The sequence below is a fragment of the Balaenoptera ricei genome, chromosome 20 (assembly GCF_028023285.1).
Source record: "Balaenoptera ricei isolate mBalRic1 chromosome 20, mBalRic1.hap2, whole genome shotgun sequence".
NCBI classification, from domain to species: Eukaryota; Metazoa; Chordata; class Mammalia; order Artiodactyla; family Balaenopteridae; genus Balaenoptera; species Balaenoptera ricei.
Genome location: NC_082658.1, coordinates 22,548,571 through 22,574,360, shown reverse-complemented (window position 1 = coordinate 22,574,360; position 25,790 = coordinate 22,548,571). Strand labels below are relative to the sequence as shown.

Below are 25,790 nucleotides of genomic sequence, written 5' to 3'. Positions count from 1 at the left end.
ATTGTTTTTTGTTTTTGCATATGCTCTTACCTGTCTGGAATTCCTACTACTCATTCTTTTTTAAAAAATATCTGTTTATTTATTTGGTTGCACCAGGTCTTAGTTTCAGCAGGCAGGCTCCTTAGTTGGGGCATGCGTGTGGGATCTAGTTCCCTGACCAGGGATTGAACCCAGGCCCCCTGCATTGGGAGCAGGGAGTCTTATCCACCGCGCCACCAGGGAAGTCCCCTTACTACTCATTCTTCAAGACTCAATTTGCTGTTGTCTCTGACGTCTTCCCTAGGCAGAGTTAGTTGCTTCATTTTCTGTGCTCCCACAGCACTTTGGTCATATTTCAGTAACAACACTTTTATTAGTAATAGTAGTAGCTAACAGTACAGAGTGCTCTCTGTTAGGTACTATGGTATGCATTATTATCTCATGTAATCCCCGGTAAGGTGGGTTTTATTTTTATCCCCATTTTACAAAAGAAAAACTTACCCACTTCACACAGCTAGTGAGTCGAAGAAGTAGGTTTCAAGTAGTTTGGACCAGTCTCAGCCTTTAAGCACTGTGTTGTTCTATTTCTCCTACGGTATACTTTGTAATACTTATTATAATACTTATAATTTATCTCATCTCCCTGGACGTGGAACTCCTTGAATGCAGTCTTTCTTGTTTTATTCATTTTTCTAGTATTGAGTCAGGGTCTGGCACCTACAGGTTGCTCAGGTATTTGAATTAATGGTTAAGTAGAGACGTGTATGTAGGAAGGAAAGACTTCGTAGACTCTAAGAAGAATGTCCAGATTTGGTGGCTCAACTTCCTGCTGTGCTGTGGATTATATAGGTTATATATATATTAGTTCTAATATATATATATTAGTTCTGTGACATCCTAAAGCCAGTTGAAGGATATTTCAAGTGTGGAGGTTGTCTTACGGAGAGTTATAATCTCACTTTATTTTATATTGTATATGATTTCAGCAATCTTTTAGTTGTGAGTTTCCTTTTGTGTGACACATTGTACATACACATTGTTTTTCCTTGGACTAGTGCAGAATTTTTGTCAAACGTCTAAATAGATAGACATTTATCATACCAGCCAGTGGTGAAAAGTAATAAGCATTGCTATGGGTCTCAGAGGACTTTTTTTTAAAAATTAATTTATTTATTTTTTCTGTCTATTTAATCTGTCTATCTTTGGCTGCGTTGGGTCTTCGTTGCTGCACGCAGGCTTCAGTAGTTGTGCCACGCAGGCTCAGTAGTTGTGGCGCATGAGCTTAGTTGCTCCAAGCCATGTGGGATTTTCCCGGACCAGGGCTCGAACCCGTGTCCCCTGCATTGGCAGGTGGATTCTTTTTTTTTTTTAAATTTTAGCAATTTCATGTATCTTTATTTATTTATTTTATTTATTTATGGCTGTGTTGGGTCTTCATTTCTGTGCGAGGGCTCTCTCCAGTTGCGGCAAGTGGGGGCCACTCTTCGTCGTGGTGTGTGGGCCTCTCATTATCGCGGCCTCTCTCGTTGCGGAGCACAGGCTCAGTAATTGTGGCACATGGGCCTACTTGTTCCGCGGCATGTGGGATCTTCCCAGACCAGGGCTTGAACCGGCAGGTGGATTCTTAACCACTGCGCCACCAGGGAAGCCCTTCAGAGGACTTAACTCTTGTCTCCGTATCTTTTTGAATGCCTCAAAAATTGTTTACTGACTTTGCCTGAATTTCTGAAAAAGGTCGACTTCTCCTAATGGTTTTTTTTTTTTTTTTTTTTTTAATTTATGGCTGTGTTGGGTCCTCGTTTCTGCGGGAGGGCTTTCTCTAGTTGCAGCGAGCGGGGGCCACTCTTCATCGCGGTGCGCGGGCCTCTCACTATCGCGGCCTCTCTTGTTGCGGAGCACAGGCTCCAGACGCGCAGGCTCAGTAATTGTGGCTCCCGGGCCCAGCTGCTCCGCGGCATATGGGATCCTCCCAGACCAGGGCTCGAACCCGTGTTCCCTGCATTGGCAGGCCGACTCTCAACCACTGCGCCACCAGGGAAGCCCTCCTATGGGGTTTTAAAAAGTTCCTAATTTTTCAGTGTTATGAGTTTTTGGAAACCAGTCCTTTCTTGTTCTAGTCAAATTATCCAGAAAATTTGATATGTCAAACAGATGTACGTGTATTTTTAGACGAGTGTGTGATATGCTTATACCCTTGACTCAGTGTAATGTGTTTTCAAGTTCTTAGATATTTACTGAGATGGCTTAGCAAATTATCTTTCTTACCAGATTACATAGAGTTAAGTTTAATAAGTGAATTTATTCTTCTGGGTTACTGACTGGCCTCAACAGTGCCTTAAAATAATAATTCATTATTTTGTAACTCTTTACATCTCAAAACCTATGCAGTAATACTGTAGTGTAATCATCTGGAATTTACAGCTGGGGAAACAGGCCTTAAGCCCAGAGAGTGGTTTGGTAATCTGCCCCAGGTTATACAGCTAGCAGATAGTAATGATTTGATTTCTGGTGTCTCTGACTTCAGAGATCTTTGGCTTTACAATAATATACTGGAAGTCATTGGAAATCAGACTATATCATTAAGAAAACAGTATTGAAGAACTGGGGTTTTTGAGGAATTGACCATAATGGTGTTTCTGTCTATTTTCTAAATTGAAATAAATTTTAAATGTACTAATAAAATAACATCAAGAATCCCCCAGAATGTCCTTTTCTTTTCTTTTTTTTTTTTTTTCTGGCCAAGCGGCTTGTGGGATCTTAGCTCCCCAACCAGTGATAGAACCCGGGCCCTCAGCAGTGAAAGCGTGGAGTCCTAACCACTGGACTGCCTGAGAAGTCCCAGAATGTCCATTTCTTTTTGGATAGGTTTTTCATCCTGAGACATTTTCTTTCTGAATTAAGATAATACTAGAATTAGTTTATTTGGAATGAGTAGGGTAGAGGGAGACAGAGATGAATTCTCATATTTATTTGTTGACAGAGGAGGACTGTTTTTGTTCATAGATGAAATATGAAGCTGTTCTGTACGGCTCTGTCTGCTAAACAAAACTATTTTGGGGCCATGGCAGGTGGACTCAGCATCATTATATGTTTTGAATTTAGAAAGTCCAGATTATAAACAAGTATGTTATTTGAGTTGTGATGTAGGGCTATGATTAATATATACACTTGGAGACATTAGACAATCTCTAAGGGGATAATGGTAAATACAGTACAAAAGATAAATTTTGGTTGGCGAGATTTGGAGCAGAGAGAGACAGGAACATCTACAGTATGCAGCTAAATAGCCAGAGCCAGGTGCTAAGATAGGGTTAGCATGAGTGGTACAATAAACTGCCAAAGATAAAACTTTTAAACTTGGCTCATACCTAGTCTAGATGGGAAAAGCCAGACAGGATTTAAAATCTCAGTCTGTATAATCCTTGTGTTAATGATTGATTTGACTATTCAGATCAGAACTTTGGATCTGCCGACTTTGTGAGTAATATTTTTCATTATTTATTTTTTTAAGAAATGGTATTAAATTTTAATAGTCATAGGAAGATGGAAGAGACTCACCTCTTTAGGGTCTTAAATATTATGTTTTGCTATTTGAAATTATGGGCTGTTTGTTGTGATCCTTAAAGAATTGTCCCACACTTTTCTTTAGCTCTAATTTTCCCTATTAATTACCATACAGTTAATCACTGGAAAAGGTACAGCTGTGGGATTATGTGGATTCCAAAATTAGCACTGGTTAGCAAAAAACAAGATTATTTATATGGATAAATTTAGGGCAACCCCTGTCTCTATTTATATTTAAATGATCACTACAGCTAAATTTGTAATGAGAAGTTTCCACATTTGTCCTGTGCTTGGAAGCAGAATCCTTGACCTGTAAGGAACTAGAGCTACCGTGTACTTTAATGACATGCAGGTCAGTCAGGTTCTATTCATTTGTAGTTAGACCTACCACAAGTTGATACTTTTTTGAGAGAAGAAGCAGTTGAAAGAAAGTCAGCTAGGTGTATGTATACATGTGTGTGCGTTTAAAAATCTTTGACACATTTTTTGGTGTGTGCGTGTCTGATCTTTTTGAACTTACATTTCTGATCAGCATAAATGAAAAGCTATACTTCAATTCTGAAAGCAGGTAATATTTAGAAAGGAAGAGTTGATTTAGACAATGGAATAAGTGTTCAAAGCAGTCATCATTGAAACCAAATTTTAAGAATGCTCTAACATAGGATCTGTGAATTTTCACTAGGGTGACCCAATGTTTGGTTTATGCTTCTTGTCCTGGCTAATTAATTACGATTAGCACTCCCTTTTACTCTGAGTGCCCTGGTTTGTATGATACGATCATTCTAGCTCTAACGGGATTTGAGAGATCTAAATGTGGTTTTGAAAGCAGGGTAAAGCAGAAAAAATTACTTCTCTTCAAATCCCTGTTGAGGTCTTCAGATAATCAGATGCCATACTGACTATTTTTGGAAAGAAGGATCTTAGTAAGTTCATCTGAATGACTTGAAAAAAATTTTTATGGGAGAGAGAGGCAAGAAATAAAATATCATTATCATCATCATCATCATCGTCATCATCACTGCTACTACTATCATAGTTTGTGCCCTGGGAGTTTGAAATCACTTTTTATATCCCTTCCTTTCTTCTTCGTTTTGCTTTTCTAGTACGACATTCAGAAGGGACAAAAGGATTCGGAGTGAAAAGTTAAACCACTTAACCTCAAAGACAACCACTATTTCCAATTATATGTGGGTTCTTTCAGAGTTACTTAATATATACAGGCATTCTCCATTCTATCTTTCCAACGGTAGCATGCAAGCACATTTTTCAGCACTTTGATTTTTTTCTCATAATAATATGCTTTCAACAATAATAATAACTAAAAGATTTTTGTTTTTTGTTTTTATTTTAAACTAATTTATTTTAAACTTATTTTAGACATATGGAATGGTCCCAAAAATAGTATAGAGGGTTTTGGTATATCACTCACCGAACTTCTCCTGCTACAGTATTTGTACAATAACCATAATATAATTATCAAAACTAGGAAATTAACATTGGTAAAATAATATTAACTAAACCATAGAGCTTATTTGAATTTTACCACTTTTTCTACTGATGTCCTTTTTCTGTTCCAGAATCCCATCCAGGATTCCACATTGATTACATTTAGCCATTCTTTGTCTCCTCTAATGTATAACACATCCTCAGTCTTTCCGTGTCTCTTGTGATAACTAGGTTTTTTTTTTTTTTTTAATTTTTATTTGGAGTATAGTCGATTTACAATGTTGTGTTAGTTTCAGGTGTACAGCTATACATATACATATATCCACTTTTTTTTTTTTTTTTAAAGATTCTTTTCCCATATAGGCCCTTACAGAATATTGAGTAGAGTTCCCCGTGCTATACAGCAGGTTCTTATTAGTTATCTCTGTTATATATTGATAACTAGGTTTTGACTAACTCTGCTTTCTATAGGGAATATTATTTCAGAATTATGGAGGCAAGGTTTTTTTTTTTAATCTTTGGGCTTTGTATGGGAATACAGTGGAAGGAATATGGGGCTAAGAATCAGAAGCCTTTGTGAATTTGTGACAATCTCTGTATCAGTTTATGTATCAGTTCTCTTGTTTGTAAAATAGGGATGATTAAAATAAATCCCCTAAATTCAACTGATTCCCAAATCCTGTATTGAGTATCTCATGAGCTTATCCTAATAACCTTAGGATAAGGTTTCTAAAGGTATTTTATAAAGCTAAAAGAAGCTGTACATGTCTGTGTGTATGGAGTGGTATTGACCCTTCCCAAAACTTTTTTTTTTTGGGGGCTTCCCTGGTGGCACAGTGGTTAAGAACCCGCCTGCCAATGCAGGGGACACGGGTTTGAGCCCTGGTCCGGGAAGATCCCACATGCCATGGAGCAGCTAGGCCCGTGAGCCACAACTGCTGAGCCTGCGCTCTAGAGCCTGCGAGCCACAACTACTGAGCCCACGTGCTGCAACTACTGAAGCCCACACGGCCTAGAGCCCGTGCTCCGCAACAAGAGAAGTCACCGCAATGAGAAGCCTGCACGCCGCAACGAAGAGTAGCCCCTGCTCACCACAACTAGAGAAGGCCCGCGCGCAGCAACGAAGACCCAATACAACCAAATATAACTAATAAATTAATTAATTTTTAAAAAAAACCTTTTTTTTTTATGGGCTTCCCTGGTGGCGCAGTGGTTGAGAATCTGCCTGCCAATGCAGGGGACACGGGTTCGAGCCCTGGTCTGGGAAGATCCCACATGCCGCGGAGCAACTGGGCCCGTGAGCCATAATTACTGAGCCTGCGCATCTGGAGCCTGTGCTCTGCAGCAAGAGAGGCCGCTATGGTGAGAGGCCCGCGCACTGCGATGAAGAGTGGCCCCCACTTGCCACAACTGTAGAAAGCCCTCGCACAGAGACGAAGACCCAACACAGCCATAAGTAAATAAATAAATTAATTTAAAAAAAAAAAGAAAGATTAAAAAAAAAAAAAACTTTTTTAAAAAAAATAAACCTTTTATTTTAGTACAGTTTTAGATTTACAGAAAGATTGCTAAGATAGTACAGAGTTCATATATATACACATATACCTCATATACTTTGTGCCCATTTTCCCCTGCTGTTAACATTTTACATTAGTATGGCATATTTGTACTAATGAGCCAATATTGATATATTAGTAGTAGTAGTAGTAGTAGTAGTAGCATTTGGCCGCATCGAGAGGCATGTGGGATCTTAGTTCCCACACCAGGGAACGAACCCGCACCCCCTGCATTGGAAGTGCAGAGTCTTAACCACGGGACTGCCAGGGAAGTCCCTTGATACATTATTATTAACTTTATTCAGATATCCGTAGTATTCCCCTAATGTCCTTTTTCTATTCCAGGATCCCATACAGGATATCACATTACATTTAGTTGTCATGGCTCCTTAGACTCTTCTTGACATTGAGCAAAAATTTAGTTAATGTTATAATTGTCATTAATTTTGAGTAATTAATACTTAAGTATTTCAATTATCATAAGTACCTATATATATTCTCTAGCTCAGTGGGGCCCTATGCTTATGTTTATTGTATATTTGTTTAATCTTTTAAAGCAAACCTTTTGACTTGTACATTTGTGTTTGGGACATTGTTAGATAAATTTATGACTTACTTGATATAAAAGCCTTCATTAGGAGCATGGATCCAAAATTTAACATTGTTCCTATAGGTAAGAAAGATTTGCTTTAAATGATCTGTTTCAGGGGAAACAAGGGACTGCTTGCTTCCTTTGCTAAAGAAAAAGGAAGAGTTTCATATATCTTCTTTGACCACCTTAATGCCCAACAAAAATATAGTCCTTCTTAACTCTTCTTTGAGGAAGGAGCTATCTAGTCTTCAAGGCAATTCCCTCCAAATCTCCATTGTCTTTGATCTTTTCCAGCTTCCCCTTTGTTTTCTGTATATTTGGTCCTCCTCCCCACCTCCTTAAAAAAAATCTTAATAAACAGTTTTAAAAAGCAAATCTTACTATACCATTCTCTTTCTTAAAGACCTCTACTAGCTGCATATAGCGTAAATCATAGATCAGAGAATAAATCCTGTGCTCTACAAAGCCAGCCTTATACTTTTCAGTGGAGGAGTCTCCACACTCCACCTTCACCTGGCTATGATCCAGCCCCCTTCCCCTGTGAAGTCTTGCTTGATACTCCTAGTCTATGCTCCCCCAGCTCTTCATTTACATCTCTGTTATGGCACTTAACCATATTGTAATTCACTGTTTAGCTATTTCCTTCTCCATAAGGCATATTCCTTAAGTCCAGGCACTCTCTCTTTATCTATGTGTCCTGTGCCAGAACACTTCCTAGTAGATGACAAAAAATTAGTGAATATTACGTGTTGGGTTAGAATAACATGTCCTTTTATGTAAATAAAGAGAGAAGAGGCTTGATGATTTTTTGAGAACTGATACATAAAAGAGGCAAGATGATTTTTTAACTGTTGTAAGGACTCGGTATTTCCACATCCTTGCCCTTGTCCCCTAATTTTTTCAGTCTTTTGAAGGTGATTTGTGGGATTCCCTGGTTGTCTAGTGGTTAGGACTCAGTGCTTTCATTGTGGTGGCCTGCGTTCAATCCCTGGTCGGGGAACTAAGATCCCACAAGCTTCGTGGTGTGGCCGGAAAAAAAAAAAAAGGTGATTTGCACTTTTCAAATTATGCCCTTGATGGGGTGTTTTTTGTAAAAGACTTTTCCCCAGACATTCTGTTAGACTCAACTTGTAGGTAAAAGTTTACTCTTATACCTAGATATAGCAAGTAGTCCAATAGCCTCTTGTCACAGGTAAGGAAGCTTTGTGCTAATAACGTCTTTAATTTTTTAGAACATTGTGCCCCCTTTATTAAAATGTATTATTAAAAACAGTAATACAGGGAGTTTTCTGTGTGTGTGCTTGAGGCAGGAGGGGTGCACTCCTGCTGCACTGGCTACAGGAGTTGGGGGGTGAGCTTGGCGGTGATGTGGTGCCCTCACATGACTTGGGAGCTGCAGAGCAAAGCAGCCTTCATCCCTCCAGGGAAAGTGGAGCAGGTCTGTGGGTATAAGTGTTGCAGCAGTGCACTCGTGGCGAGAATCGGAGAAGCAAGAGACAGCAAGGATAGGCCTAGGAAAATGAAGAAATGGAGCAGCCCATGCAGAATGGAGAGGAAGACCCCCCTTTGGGAGGGGGCCACCAGCCAGCAGGAAATAATACACAGGGAAAGGCTCGCTGACTTGCCTGTAATTTCCAGTGGGCCATACCCAGTAGGCAGGTCAGTGATGGGATGGGTGGAAATGGAAATGTTAATGGAGGGGATGAGAGAAATCAGGAGAAAACTTAGGGAGCTGCAGTTGAGGAATTGTCTTTGTATACTTGTAGGGGAGCTCTCTAATCACCATGACCATCATGATGAATTTTGCCTTATGCCTTGACTCCTGCCATTTCCCTTGAGATTAATACTGTGATTCCCAGTGTTGTTTTCTTTTTCCTTGCATTTTCCTGATATGCCTTTACTGATCCGTTTGCTGTGAACTTTATGTAATTTCCATGTGTCAGGTGTTACCAGCTTCTAATTAGAGATTGCCTTGGCACCCAATCGAAGTTTCTGTCAACAGTACAGTTTCACCCATTCACCTGGAAAAATGTAAAGTTAATAAAGCAATTAAAAAGCTTTTAAAAAGCAAAAAAAACCAAAAAAAACCAACAAAAAAACCCCCAAAGGAAAACAGAACAAGTAGTACAAATGTAAAAGTGGATATTGTTTAAAAGTTCAGGGTACATTGTAACAAAGTAAAAAGTGAAAGAAAGTGCTGCATTCTCCATTTCATTTCTTAGAGGTAATCATTGTTATCAATTTTACAATTTTGTAGTCAGGTTTTAAAATGGACATACTGTTTTGAAGAAATGCTTTAGAAATTTTGACTACGGGTTTACTCAAGTTATTAACTTTTTTTGTTGCTACTTATAAAAAAATATATAGGCTTTATTTTTTAGAGCAGTTTTAGATTCACAGCAAAGTTGAGCTCAAAGTTCAGAGTTCCCATATATCCATTCCCCCCTTCACATCAACTGTCATCAACAGTTCCCACCAGAGTGGTACATTTGTTACAAGAGGTGAACCAACATTGACACATGATTATCAACCAAGGTTGTAGTTTACATTAGGGTTCACTCTTGCTGTAGGTTCAGTGGTTTTGACAAATGTAGTATAATGACATGTATCCACCATTATAGTATCATACAGAATAGTTTCACTGTCCTAAAAATTTCCTATGCTCCATCTATTTATCCCTTCTTCCCCTTTAAGCCCCTGGCAACCACTGTTTTGTTTTGTTTTTTTGTTTGTTTTTTTAACTGTTTCCATAGTATAACTTTTTCCAGAATGTTACATATTTGGAGTCATAACAGTATATAACCTTTCAGGTTGGCGTCTCTCACTTAGTATTAATAATATGTATTCAAGATACCTCTGTGTCTTTTTGTGGCTTGATAGTTCATTTCTTTTTAGTGCTGAATAATATTCTATTGCATGGATGTACCACGGTTAATTTGTTCATCTATTCGACATCTTGGTTGTTTCCAAGTTCTTGCAATTATGAATAAAACTACTATAACTGTCATGTGCAGGATTTTGTTTGATATAAGTTTTAAACGCATTTGGATAAATACCAAGGGATGCAATTGCTGGATCATGTGGTAAGGCTATGTTTAATTTTGTAAGAAACTGCCAAACTATCTTCCAGAGTATTATTTTGCTTTCCCACCAGCAGTGAATGAGAATTCCTGTTGCTCCCACATCCTTTCTAGCATTTGGTGTTTTCAGTGTCTTGGATGTTAGCCATTCTAATATGTAGTGGTATTTCATTTTAACTTGCAATTCCCTAACGAAATAAGATGTTGAGCATCTTTTCATATACTATTTGCTATATGTATATTTTCTTCGGTGAGGTATCAGTTTAGATATTTTGCTCAGTTTTTTTTTTTTTTTTTTAAGATTTATTGATTGATTGCTATGTTGGGTCTTCGTTTCTGTGCTAGGGCTTTCTCTAGTTGCGGCAAGCGGGGACCACTCTTCATCGCGGTGTGCAGGCCTCTCACTATCGTGGCCTCTCTTGTTGAGGAACACAGGCTCCAGACGCGCAGGCTCAGTAGTTGTGGCTCACGGGCCTAGTTGCTCCGTGGCATGTGGGATCTTCCCAGACCAGGGCTTGAACCCGTGTCCCCTGCATTAGCAGGCAGATTCTCAACCACTGCGCCACCAGGGAAACCCCTCCTCAGTTTTTAATTGAGTTGTTTTCTTATTGTTCGAGTTCTTCGTATATTTTGGATAATAGCCCTTTATCAGATGTGGTTTTTTTGCAAATTTTTCTCCTGATTTGTGCTTTGTCTTCTTATTCTCTTGACAGTGTCTTTCACAGAGCAGAAGTTACACATTTTAATAAAGTCCAAACTTATCAGTTATTTCTTTTATGCATCATGCCTTTGGTGTAGTATCTAAAAAGTCAATACCAAACTCAGGGTCACCTAGATTATTGCTAGCTTTTACTTGATTTTCATGTCATCACGTTTATTTTGGTGGTAGATGAAAGATGTTTTATGCTTCACCACCAAGGATTATTGGCTTTGTGGTTAACATTTTGCTTTTGTGGAAATTGATGGTAATTATGTTTTTGTAGTAACAAATTTTAAATGTCAGCCTTTTTTTCCTATAGGGTACATTTAATTCAGTTTAAATCTGCAAATTCATGGAATTCTAGATCAAGAAACAACATAAAAGAGTGTCTAGTTCGAATTCTTCATTTTATAAATGAGTACAGAATGGAGAGAACTATAACATGATTTGTATCAGATCAAACAGCAAATTAGTAATAAAAATAGGACTTAGAGTTGGTGATAACTGGTTTTAAAGAACTGAGGTGGGAGATGTATTGATAATTTTTCTTGTATGAAAAGTACTTTTTTTGTTGGTGGGTGTTTCTTATTCTTTGTGACTTGGTGTCATGGTTCCCAATATTTAAAAGGGTAAGTTTTTTTGTTTTTGTTTTTTTTTAAAATAAATTATTTATTTTGGGCTGCATTAGGTCTTCGTTGCTGCATACGGGCTTTCTCTAGTTGCAGTGAGCGGGGGCTACTCTTCGTTGCGGTGTGCGGGCCTCTCATTGAGGTGGCTTCTCTTGTTGTGGAGCACAGGCTCTAGGCACATGGGCTTCAGTAGTTGTGGCACGAGGGCTCAGTAGTTGTGGCTCACGGGCTCTAGAGCACAGGCTCAATAGTTGTGGCACACGGGCTTATTTACTCCGTGGCACGTGGGATCTTCCCGGGCCAGGGCTCGAATCCAAGTCCCCTGAGTTGGCAGGTGGATTCTCAACCACTGTGCCACCAGGTAAGCCCTAAAAGGGTAAGTTTTAAAACAGTAGAAACTGTAAACATTTTTCATGCTTTTAAAGTATTGCAGTGAATTGTGTGGTTTATTATGGCAAATCAAACAGATATTCATAAATGTTGAGCAGTGATCTCTGTCAGTTCCCTAAGTTAGTTATGGTTATTTGTAGAATATTTCTTTTCAGGCTGTTTAAAGTGAAGTGCTATCACTAAAGTCAGCAGATACTTAAATTAAAAAAAAAACTAAACTTTAGCTGTTTGTCAGATGTTTTTCTTCAGGTATACTTACCAGCTCCTGTCACATTTGCTTAACACTGCTTAATTCTTGTCCACATAAATAGTCTTACACAGTCTTTTTGATTTTTTTCCCCTTCCATTTAACTTCAAATTAACATACTTCTATATAGTTTTAAAACTTTTGTGATGACTCCCTAATTGTTGCATTAATAAAACAGTATTAAACTCTTCCCCTGTTAGACATTAGTTTCTACTTTTTAAAATATAAAAGAAGTGTTACAGTGAATATCATCTGCAATTTAAATTTGTAATAGCTGTGGAAAATGTGATACTCTTCTCCCAGTGTTCCCCCTCTTACCTTTTCCTTCTGGGAAAAAAGTCAGAAAGTAATGCAGCATAATACATAACTATATTTATTTATTTATTTATTTATTTAACATTTTTAAAAATTATTTTTTATTGGAGTATAGTTGCTTTACAATGTTGTGTTAGTGTCTGCTGTACAGCAAAATGAATCACCTATACGTACACATATATTCCCTCTTTCTTAGATTTCCCTTCCATGTAGGTCACCACCGAGCACTGAGTAGAGTTCCCTGCTCTACACAGGAGGCTCTCATCAGTTGTCTACTTTATACATAGTATCAGTAGTGTATATACATCAGTCCCGATCTCCCAGTTCCTCCCACCACCCCCTTCCCCCTTGGTATCCATAAGTTTGTTTCCTACGTCTGTGTTATAACTATATGTATTTTTGAATCAACACCATTTAAAATACATTTCTAGGGAAATATTTTAAAATCTATTTTAAAGTGGTATTGATTCAAAAATACATATAGCTTTCATTTTACATATTCAGAGGTAAACACAAAATGATTATGATTTCTATTAGGGTATGAGTATTAGAGTATTTAAGTATAAAATTCAAAAGAGGTCTCCGCCCACGGCCCGCCGCCTCCATCTTGAATTGAGCTGTCTCGCGTGGCACTTCTGCTCGTGGTGTGAGGTGTTGGCACAGCCACATTACATGAAGAACTCTGGTCTGAAAGGCGGGGTGAAAGCCTTTGCACGAAGCACCATATGAGCAAGTAAAACTAGACTGTGCACAAAGGAAAAAAGGTGATGGATTCAAGATCAAGACTAACTCTGATGGAGACTGAAAGTCACAACAAAGTTAAAGAAAAACATGCTTCTGAAGATAGTTGCAGACCTTAACCCCAGGATACAAGGAGGTTGGTCAAAAAAGATCTTGCACAAATTGAAACCAACCACAGGGGATTAACCAAGATGGCGGAGTAGAAGGACATGCTCTCACTCCCTCTTGCGAGAGCACCAGAATCACAACTGGCTGCTGGACAGTCATCGACAGGAAGACACTGGACTTCACCAAGGAGGATACCCCACGTCCAAAGACAGAGGAGAAGCCACAGTGAGACGGTAGGAGGGGCGCAATCAGAGTAAAATCAAATCCCATAACTGCTGGGTGGATGACTCACAGACTGGCGAACACTTATACCACAGAAGTCCACCCACTGGAGTGAAGGTTCTGAGCCCCACATCAGGCTTCCCAACCTGGGGGTCTGGCAACGGGAGGAGGAATTCCTAGAGAATCAGACTTTGAAGCCTAGTGGGAATTGATTGCAGGACTTCGACAGGACTGGGGGAAACAGAGACCCCACTATTGGAGGACGCACACGGAATAGTGTGTGCATCGGGACCCGGGGGAAGGAGCAGTGACCCTGGGGGAGACTGAACCAGACCTACCTGCTAGTGTTGGAGGGTCTCCTGCAGAGGCGGGGGCTGGCTCTGTTTCACCGTGGGGAGAAGGACAGTGGCAGCGGAGGTTCTGGGAAGTACTCCTTGGCATGAGCCCTCCCAGAGTCTGCCATTAACCCCACCAAAGAGCCCAGGTAGGCTCCAGTGTTGGGTTGCCTCAGGCAAAACAACCAACAGGGAGGGAACCCAGCCCCACCCATCAACAGTCAAGTGGATTAAAGTTTTATGGAGCTCTGACCGCCACAGCAACAGTCAGCTCTACCCACCAACAGAGCCTCCCATAAGCCTCTTAGATAGCCTCAACCACCAGAGGGCAGACAGCAGAAGCAAGAAAAACTACAATCCTGCAGCCTGTGGAACAAAAACCACATTTACAGAAAGATAGACAGGATGAAAAGGCAGAGGGCTATATACCAGATGAAGGAACAAGAAAAAACCCCAGAAAAACAACTCAGTGAAGTGGAGATAGGCAACCTTCCAGAAAAAGAATTCAGAATAATGATAGTGAAGATGATCCAGGACCTCGGAATAAGAATGGAGGGAAAGATTGAGAAGTTGCAAGAAATGATTAACGAAGACCTAGAAGAATTAAAGAATAAACAAACAGAGATGACCGATAAAATAACTGAAATGAAAACTACACTAGAAGGAATCAATAGCAGAATAACTGAGGCAGAAGAACGGATAAGTGACCTGGAAGACAGAATGGTGGAATTCACTGCTGCGGAACAGACTAAAGAAAAAAGAATGAAAAGAAATGAAGACAGCCTAAGAGACCTCTGGGACGATATTAAATGCAACAACATTCGCATTATAGGGGTCCCAGAAGGAGAAGAGAGAGAGAAAGGACCAGAGAAAATATTTGAAGAGATTATAGTCGAAAACTTCCCTAACATGGGAAAGGAAATAGCCACCCAAGTCCAGGAAGCACGGAGAGTCCCATACAGGATAAACCCAAGGAGAAACACGCTGAGACACATAGTAATCAAAGTGGCAAAAATTAAAGACAAAGAAAAATTATTGAAAGCAGCAAGGGAAAAACGACAAATAACATACAAGGGAACTCCCATAAGGTTAACAGCTGATTTCTCAGCAGAAACTCTACAAGCCAGAAGGGAGTGGCATGATATACTTAAGGTGATGAAAGGGAAGAACCTACAACCAAGATTACTCTACCCGGCAAGGATCTCATTTAGATTGGATGGAGAAATCAAAAGCTTTACAGACAAGCAAAAGCTAAGAGAATTCAACACCACCAAACCAGCTCTACAACAAATGCTAAAGGAACTTCTCTAAGTGGGAAACACAAGAGAAGAAAAGGACCTACAAAAACAAACCCAAAACAATTAAGAAAATGGTCATAGGAACATACATATCGATAATTACCTTAAACGTGAATGGATTAAATGCTCCAACCAAAAGACGCAGGCTTGCTGAATGGATACAAAAACAAGACCCGTGTATATGCTGTCTACAAGAGACCCACTTCAGACCTAGGGACACATACAGACTGAAAGTGAGGGGATGGAGAAAGATATTCCATGCAAATGGAAATCAAAAGAAAGCTGGAGTAGCTATACTCATATCAGATAAAATAGACTTTAAAATAAAGAATGTTACAAGAGACAGACAAGGAAGGACACTACATAACGATCAAGGGATCAATTCAAGAAGAAGATATAACAATTATAAACATATATGCACCCAACACAGGAGCACCTCAATACATAAGGCAACTGCTAACAGCTATAAAAGAGGAAATCGACAGTAACACAATAATAGAGGGGGACTTTAACACCTCACTTACACCAATGGACAGATCATCCAAAATGAAAATAAATAAGGAAACAGAAGCTTTAAATGACACAGTAGACCAGATAGATTCAATTGATATTTATAGGACATTCCATCCAAAAACAGCAGACTACACTTTCTTCTTAAGTGCGCATGGAACATTCTCCAGGATAGATGACATCTTGGGTCACAAATCAAGCCTCAGTAAATTTAAGAAAATTGAAATCATATCAAGCATCTTTTCTGACCACAACGCTATGAGATTAGAAATGAATTACAGGGAAAAAAACGTAAAAAACACAAACACATGGAGGCTAAACAATACGTTACTAAATAACCAAGAGATCACTGAAGAAATCAAAGAGGAAATCAAAAAATACCTAGAGACAAATGACAATGAAAACACGACGACCCAAAACCTATGGGATGCAGCAAAAGCAGTTCTAAGAGGGAAGTTTATAGCTATACAAGCCTACCTAAAGAAACAAGAAAAATCTCAAGTAAACAATCTAACCTTACACCTAAAGGAACTAGAGAAAGAAGAACAAACAAAACCCAAAGTTAGCAGAAGGAAAGAAATCATAAAGGTCAGAGCGAAAATAAATGAAATAGAAACAAAGAAAACAATAGCAAAGATCAATAAAACTAAAAGCTGGTTTTTTGAGAAGATAAACAAAATTGATAAGCCATTAGCCAGACTCATCAAGAGAAAGAGGGAGAGGACTCAAATCAATAAAATTAGAAATGAAAAAGGAGAAGTTACAACAGACACCACAGGAATACAAAACATCCTAAGACACTACTACAAGCAACTCTATGCCAATAAAATGGACAACCTGGAAGAAATGGACAAATTCTTAGAAAGGTATAACCTTCCAAGACTGAACCAGGAAGAAACAGAAAATATGAACAGACCAATCACAAGTAATGAAATTGAAACTGTGATTAAAAATCTTCCAACAAACAAAAGTCCAGGACCAGATGGCTTCACAGGTGAATTCTATCAAACATTTAGAGAAGAGCTAACACCCATCCTTCTCAAACTCTTCCAAAAAATTGCAGAGGAAGGAACACTCCCAAACTCATTTTATGAGGCCACTATCACCCTGATACCAAAAGTAGACAAAGACATTACAAAAAAAGAAAATTACAGACCAATATCACTGATGAATATAGATGTAAAAATCCTCAACAAAATACTAGCAAACAGAATCCAACAACACATTAAAAGGATCATACACCACAATCAAGTGGGATTTATCCCAGGGATGCAAGAATTCTTCAATATATGCAAATCAATCAACGTGATACAGCATATTAACAAATTGAAGAAGAAAAACCATATGATCATCTCAATAGATGCAGAAAAAGCTTTTGACAAAATTCAACACCCATTTATGATAAAAACTCTCCAGAAAGTGGGCATAGAGGGAACCTACCTCAACATAATAAAGGCCATATATGACAAACCCACAGCAAACATCATTCTCAACGGTGAAAAACTGAAAGCATTTCCTCTAAGATCAGGAACGAGACAAGGATGTCCACTCTCACCACTATTATTCAACATAGTTCTGGAAGTCCTAGCCATGGCAATCAGAGAAGAAAAAGAAAAAAAAAGGAATCCAAATTGGAAAAGAAGAAGTAAAACTGTCACTGTTTGCAGATGACATGATACTATACATAGAGAATCCTAAAACTGCCAGCAGAAAACTGCTAGAGCTAGTTAATGAATATGGTAAAGTTGCAGGATACAAAATTAATGCACAGAAATCTCTTGCATTCCTATACACTAATGATGAAAAATCTGAAAGAGAAATTATGGAAAGACTTCCATTTACCATTGCAACAAAAAGAATAAAATACCTAGGAATAAACCTGCCTAGGGAGACAAAAGACCTGTATGCAGAAAACTATAAGACACTGATGAAAGAAATTAAAGATGATACCAACAGATGGAGAGATATACCATGTTCTTGGATTGGAAGAATCAACATTGTGAAAATGACTATACTACCCAAAGCAATCTACAGATTCAATGCAATCCCTATCAAATTACCAATGGCATTTTTTACGGAGCTAGAACAAATCACCTTAAAATTTGTATGGAGACACAAAAGACCCCGAATAGCCAAAGCAGTCTTGAGGGAAAAAAACGGAGCTGGAGGAATCAGACTCCCTGACTTCAGACTATACTACAAAGCTACAGTAATCAAGACAATATGGTACTGGCACAAAAACAGAAACATAGATCAGTGGAACAGGATAGAAAGCCCAGAGATAAACCCACACACGTATGGTCAACTAATCTATGACAAAGGAGGCAAAGATATACAATGGAGAAAAGACAGTCTCTTCAATAAGTGGTGCTGGGAAAACTGGACAGCTACATGTAAAAGGATGAAATTAGAATACTCCCTAACACCATACACAAAAATAAACTCAAAATGGATTCGAGACCTAAATGTAAGACCGGACAGTACAAAACTCTTAGTGGAAAACATAGGAAGAACACTCTTTGACATCAATCACAGCAAGATCTTTTTTGATCCACCTCCTAGAGTAATGGAAATAAAAACAAAAATAAACAAATGGGACCTAATGAAACTTCAAAGCTTTTGCACAGCAAAGGAAACCATAAACAAGACGAAAAGACAACCCTCAGAATGGGAGAAAATATTTGCAAACGAATCAACGGACAAAGGATTAATCTCCAAAATATATAAACAGCTCATTCAGCTCAATATTAAAGAAACAAACACCCCAATCCAAAAATGGGCAGAAGACCTAAATAGACATTTCTCCAAAGAAGACATACAGATGGCCAAGAAGCATATGAAAAGATGCTCAACATCACTAATTATTAGAGAAATGCAAATCAAAACTACAATGAGGTATCACCTCACACCGGTTAGAATGGGCATCATCAGAAAATCTACAAACAACAAATGCTGGAGAGGGTGTGGAGAAAAGGGAACCCTCTTGCACTGTTGGTGGGAATGTAAATGGATACAGCCACTATGGAGAACACTATGGAGGTTCCTTAAAAAACTAAAAATAGAATTACCATATGACCCAGCAATCCCACTACTGGGTATATACCCAGAGAAAACCGTAATTCAAAAAGACACATGCACCCGAATGTTCATTGCAGCAGTATTTACAATAGCCATGTCATGGAAGCAACCTAAATGCCCATCAACAGATGAATGGATAAAGAAGATGTGGTACATATATACAATGGAATATTACTCAGCCATAAAAAGGAATGAAACTGAGTCATTTGTTGAGACGTGGATGGATCTAGAGACTGTCGTACAGAGTGAAGTAAGTCAGAAAGAGAAAAACAAATATCGTATATTAACGCATATATGTGGAACCTAGAAAAATGGTACAGATGAGCCAGTTTGCAGGGCAGAAGTTGAGACACAGATGTAGAGAACAGACATATGGACACCAAGGGGGGAAAACTGTGGTGGGGTGGGGATGGTGGTGTGCTGAATTGGGCGATTGAGATTGACATGTATACACTGATGTGTATAAAATTGATGACTAATAAGAACCTGCAGTATAAAAAAACAAACAAACAAAACAACTAATACTAAACTTTCATTGGGTTATCTGTATGGAAATATGTTAATATAAATGTTTCAGACATTACATGAAATTTCTAAAAATCTTATATGTTCTGGTATAATGTTATAAGTCATAATCCTAGTTATTACTTTAAAATGTATGTCTCAGAAATAACTAATTTTCTTGTCAACTGCATTATTATGAACTTTCATCAAATCTTTAACCGTGGTCATTTTTAAGTCTTTTGTCATTTACAGACAGTTCTGGGTGTACTCTGATGCTTTTGCAAATATGTTCCTATATAAAAGGGTTTCATCTTCAAGAAATTCATGGAAAAGACTGACAAGTACAGGTTTCTGGTAACTGACTGTACTGCTGAACTGAATGAATAAGCATTTTCAGAACTCTAATGAAAAACTGATGAACTGATAAAAGTGCTAATAAAAGATCAAGATGAAAAAAAAAATTAATTACATGGGACCGAGTGAACTGATGAGGATGAGTATAATTTTTGTGACTTTCTGTTTGAATTAAGAAAAAAAAAAAATCCCACAAGGACTCAGAGGCAAAGAATATACAAATCAATTTTCACTGCAAAGTAAAGGAGCTGTTACAGTGGAGGATTACTGGACTGAATGTCAATATTATGACATAGTATGAGTGTGTTTCATGTTTGGTAATTGCAATCATTGTTGCTTTTGTTGTCATCCATGTACAATGCTTGGTGTCAGTCTATTTATATCTTGTAAAAATAAAATACAGTGTGTGTGTGAAAAAAATAAATAAATAAAATAAAATAAAATACAGTGTGTGTGTGTGAAAAAAAATTCAAAAGAAAAAAAACATATGCAGTTAAAAACGGGGCCTCCGTCTCATCTCTTGTCTCTTAGACACTTAGGTTTCTGAGTTAACCTCTAGAATCAGCCTCGTATGTATTCTAGAGCTGTCTATGCGTGTTTTTTACTTTGTTTTATTTAATTTTAAAAACTATCATAGAGTAATATTGATTTTTATTTTAACACATGTATAGATGCAAGTGACTACCACTATTGTGTGGTTTACAGAGTAGGATTTAAGGTTTTTTAATGCTTAAAAAATATTTTTTTAAAGGGTGGAAATGTAGAAATACTGGCTTTTCCCACCCTTTTTCAGTTTTTTAAAAAAATGAAAGTATAATTATGATATAGTGAAATTCACCCATTTTATTTATTTATTTATTTATTTATTTAAAATGGAAGAATAGTTAATTTACAGTGTTGTTAGTTTCAGGTGTACAGCAAAGTGATTCAGTTATACATATAAATATTCTTTTTCAGATTCTTTTCCATTATAGGTGAAATTTACCCATTTTAAATGTGTATAGTTTGTGTTTTAACAAAATGTATCACAGGGGACTTCCCTGGTGGTCCAGTGGGTAAGACTTCACCTTCCAATGCAGGGGGCCCAGGTTCAATCCCTGGTTGGGGAACTAGATCCCACATGCATGCCGCAACTAAGAGTTCATATGCCGCATCTAAGAAGTCCCGTGTGGCAACTAAGACCTGGCGCAGCCAAAATAAATAAATAAATAGCTAAATAAATAAATAAATATTTTTAAAAAATGTATCACAGTGTAGCCACCACCACAGTCAGTCTACAGCCCCTGTCAACCACCAGTTTTCTTTTCTCTAATTTTGCTTTTTCCACATGCTATATAAACAGAATGACACAACTTCTTCAGTATGGTTTCTTTCACTTAGCCTAATGTGTTTGAAATTCATACATGTTGTTGCTTATATGAGTAGTTTGTTCCTTTATATTGCTGAAAAATAGTCCATTGTACGGGTGAACCATAGTTTTTAAATCCATTTCCCAGTTGAGGGACATTTAAGTAGTTTCCAGACATTCACAGGCAGGTTTTGTGTGAACGTAGGTTTTTCCTTTCACTTGTGTAAATACCTAGGGACAGTATTGGTGAGTTATTTGGTAAGTGTATGTTTAAGTTTATAAGAAACTGCCAAACTGTTTTCTAAAGTGGCTGTACCATTTTACATTCCCACCAGCAATCTATGAGAGTTTCTGTGCAATTTCATCAGCACTTGATATTGTTGGTTTTTTTTTTAAGCTATTTTAATAGGTGCATAGTGGTATCACCTTGTGATTTTAGTTTGTATTCCCCTAATGATTAATGATGTTGAGTGCTTGTCATCTATATATATTCTTTGGTGAAATGTCTGTTTAAATCTTTGCCTACTTTAAAACTGAGTTTTCTTATTACTGTGTTTTGAGAGTTCTTTATGTATTTTGGATACAGGTCTTTTGAGATTTGTGAATATTTTCTCCCAGTCCAGGTTTTCAATTTTTTCTTTTATAGATTGTGCTTTTGGGGTTGTATCTTAAGAAATCTTTGTCTCGCCCAAGGTCACCAAGATTTTCTCCTGTATATTTCTTCTAGAAATTGTATAATTTTAGGTTTTACATTTAGGTCTGTGATACATTTTTAGTTATATTTTTATTATGGTGTGCGGTATGGATTGAGGCTCATTTTTTTGCATATGAGTACCTAGTTCTAGCACCATATATTGTAAATACTTATTTCTCTGTTTTTGAACCTTTGTCGAAGATCAATTAATCATAAATATTGTACATCAACTGTACTTCAAAAAAACATAAATGTATGGGTCTTTTTCTGGACTCAAACTGTATTATTAATGCTCTTTTGTATTGTGTAGATAGATGCAGAATGATTTGAAAACTTAGCTGTGTTTAGAATCTGGTATTTATGGACAGTAATTTGTAGGGAATTCTCTGGCGGTCCAGTGCTTAAGACTTCGCGCTTTCACTGCCGCCCCGGGTTCAATCCCTGGTCGGGGAACTAAGATCCCACATCCCGTGCGGTTCGGCCACCGAAAAAAAGATTTTGCTAATGATTCGTGATCTGTTTGGAAAAACTCGAGTTATTTCTCGTGTACTAAGGATGAACTGGAATGGGTTTTCCCAGATGCCATTTTCTTTTTTGTAGAATTACTTGGTAGTTCACTAATAATATCTAAGTGTTTGTGCTTTTATTATATCATTTTTGATAGTGATAAATTTGGGAGCAGTTCTCTTTTGATTTGAAACACGGTTGTCCTAAGTTAAATACTTTAAAGATTTAATTATTTTAAAAATAGTACCCAATTGTTGTTGGCAGTTTGAGATTATTCTTTTATAATTAGATCATATCAAGCCATAGAATGAAAGAGAATTATGAGATTTGGCTGGACATTGGTGTTCTATAATACTGTGAGGTTTGAGTTAATCTAATTATCTGGATGTTTATTATTTAGGAATTTAGCTGTACTTTGCAATTAATACCTTTTAAGTAACTGTTAAACCTTTAAATGTTGGAATAGCAGTTAAAATGCCAAGAGGCAGGTGTTATTTTAAAGAGATCGTTGGACAAAATACTGAAGATTAAGACAGACTTTCAAGATTGATAGCTATTTTTTCACATTTTAGTATTTGTTGATGATTGCTTTTTCTCATTCTTGGAAGGGATACCTGCTCTTTCTCATTCTTGGAAGGGATACCTGCTCTTAAATCCTATTCCATTTTTAAGATTAGCTTTTTGTCTTTGGAAACCCCACTCCTGTCCTATTATTCCTTTCTTTTTTTGAATAGACTCTACCACACAGTTTTATTATTTTTAATGTGGTAAAATACACATAACATAAAAATTTTCATTTTAATAAAGTGCACAGTTCAGTGGCATTAAATACATTAACAATGTTGTACGACCATTATCACCACTGTCTAGTTGCAGAACTTTTTCTTCACTACAAGACCACCTTTCTTGTCCTTAGGGACTTCACATTCTGGTGAGGGAAACAAGTAACCTAATGTTTATGATACGGTGTGGCAAACTGTATGTTAGAGCTTGCTATCATTAAGCTTTATTCTTTCAATTGAAATTTTACTTTGAAAAAGCAAAGTTATTTTTGGTTAGGTTAACATTCAAGTTGTCATACCACTCCACACTTGAATTAAATTTAGGCTAGACTGAAGTCTTTAGTCTTTTGACTTAGGTCAGTTCAGAACTCACAAATCCTCACGCCCTCTACTTTGTAACACGAAGGAAACCGGAAAATTGATACTCTGATTTAAAGCCAAATTATGGGCTCTTCCTTTCTCATGGAGCAGAGAAAACCAGGATTAGAGAGAATTTCCTAGTTGTCTGCACCTGTCCTCAATTGAGCTGTTTTGACTTATTCTGGTTGCAGTGACAGCTTGCTTGATTGTGGTCAAATATGGCATTATACAGGCATGCTTATCTCTTTTGGCAGATCATTAGAGGAATAGCTGTCTTTGGGATACTGTGTCAAGAGATTGTGTTTCTGAATTCCTTGAAACTTTGGAGTTAGAACTTGATGATTTAAAGTTGAATGTTTTAGCAGTTTTAGTTAAAAGCAATGTTGTCAACATTGAACAGTATTGTAATACAGATTTTATTTGCATTCTACTGTTAGGGTTTATCTTCTGTAGCACAAGATTGTTTAGGAAAAGTAAAACACAATACAGCCCTTTGTTTTTAAGATTCTGCAGTCTTCCTAATAGTCAGTCTACGAAAGAGTTGATAGCCCAAATGGTTGATGTTTTAGTTAGCAATTTCAATGTTCATCATAGGAAGACGAGTTCACATTACTAGATCTAGACTTCTGATTGTTTTTATAAATTTAAGAAAGTCTGAATTTGTGGCATAGTTTGATTGTTTATGGAAAAAGAATGAAAAGTTAAAATAACCCCTAGTTTGATTAGTTTTACTAATAATTTTGGCATTTATGCTTTCGGAAAAAATAACTGTAGTCTTGTTTTTTCAGGGTAATCACTTTGATCAGTATGAAGAAGGACATTTGGAAATTGAACAAGCGTCACTTGACAAGCCTATAGAATCGGTAAGATCAGTGCTTAATTTTGGGTCACAGATAGGTAGTGTTCGTGTGACACTTGATGTGAATGAAGTTAAACTTATTAATAACTTATAGTACAGTTTAGAGGTCTTGCATGCCCTACAGTAATCAAGTAGAGTTTGGGTTGTAATCTAATATTTAATATGTTGGGAAATCAGTGAAAAATCTAGAAACAATTTAGAATTTCGATGGAAAAATATCATTTTTGGCCCATACTGATATCCTGTTAAAGATAGCAAGTTGAAGTTTAGTGTTTTTGTAAATTGAATAAAGGAGTAAAATGTATTTTGATCCTTTAAAAAGCTTCACCTTTCCTGGGCAACACAATCATGTGTGAAATGTTCCATTAGGAACAGTTAAGGACTAATATGTTTTATTTACCAGACTCTTGTGAAACATGGTAATTTTGGTTTCTGTGGCTTGAGATGTCTGGTTTTTGTCAAAAGTTGGTTGTATCTTTTCACACAACTTAATTTTAAATATTGATGCGCGAAGCAACAGAACAAGGAGATTTATTTTCCTGACTCTTAATTTTTGAACATTATTTTTATTTTGAAAAGCCCTTTATTTTCAGATTACACAGCCCATTGTTAAAATGTCTAAACTTGTCAGTATTGTCAGTATTTAATATTTGTGCTTAAGTGTACGTATTTAATAAGGGTTTCAGGAAGTTATTGGTTAACTTGAATGAAAAATCATCAAAGAGAGAATCTCTATAGCAGTCAAGACTTCCCCCTTCTCCCTTTAAGAAACACTAGCTTCTCCTCCCTCAGGAAAATAAGGCAATTTAGAGAGCAGATATTTTAACTTTAGCTTTTATTTTCATAACTGTACCATAGTAAAGGATCCACATATATTTATGTTCCTAATTAGGTTGGTGTTGTGTGTGTTTGTGTGTGTGTTTAGATGTTTACAGAAATTTACACAACTTGGGGTGTTCGACATTTTTCTTCCACAGCAGTTGGCCCATATTAGCTAAGCAGCCATGATCTGGTTTGTATTGCACGGTCTGCCTTTTTTTAATTTCTTCTCTAGGGTTTCTTTCTCCCCCACCTCCCCTTCTTATTTCTGTTCTTCTGGTCCAGTGAACACTGCATATAGTACCTCTGTCTTAATGTGCTGGCATGATGCTAGACTTAGGCATGGCAGTAATTGATGACGCATGTGATAATGCTGCAGAGGGAGAATTCACACCTGATGTGCTGAAAGCCCAGTCTTGTTTTGACTTAAGGATAAAATGCCAAGCCCACTTTGCTAAGTTAAAAATCACAGAAGTTGTTGCCTTGTTCTGTATCATCTTGGGAATTATCACAAGGTAGAGTTTTACCATAAAATCTGTAGGCTAGCTAGGTCAATACCTTGTACTTGAAAAATAATTTAATTTTTCCATTTTATTTAAATGTTTCTTTGGGTCAAAGTTTAAGAACAGATAGCTGTCAGAAGAAAGGCCCAAGTATCATATTCTACAAGGTACATGGTTGGTCAATATTATACAAGCTATAATTCTGTGGGTACTCTGACTCAACAGTAGCAGGAAATTTAGCTAGACTGAGTTTGCAGCCTAGTAGTCATT

At 37.4% G+C, this 25,790-nt stretch overlaps 1 protein-coding gene and 1 pseudogene across 6 annotated transcripts in view; both read left to right on the top strand.

Annotated features, from left to right (window-relative positions):
- Positions 1 to 25,790, top strand: part of GPATCH8 (G-patch domain containing 8) — a 113,413-nt gene that overhangs the window by 8,955 nt on the left and 78,668 nt on the right. For 2 of the 6 annotated variants that reach the window (XM_059906963.1, XM_059906958.1), the window contains exon 2: positions 24,128 to 24,202. In XM_059906963.1, coding sequence (XP_059762946.1) covers positions 24,128 to 24,202 — 75 coding nt within the window. Of the gene's footprint in view, positions 1 to 24,121; positions 24,203 to 25,175; positions 25,211 to 25,790 lie in introns of those variants that run through there. The other 4 variants (XM_059906959.1, XM_059906961.1, XM_059906960.1 and 1 more) reach the window with 3 other exon arrangements.
- LOC132355669 (protein BEX3-like) lies at positions 8,659 to 8,956 on the top strand (annotated as a pseudogene).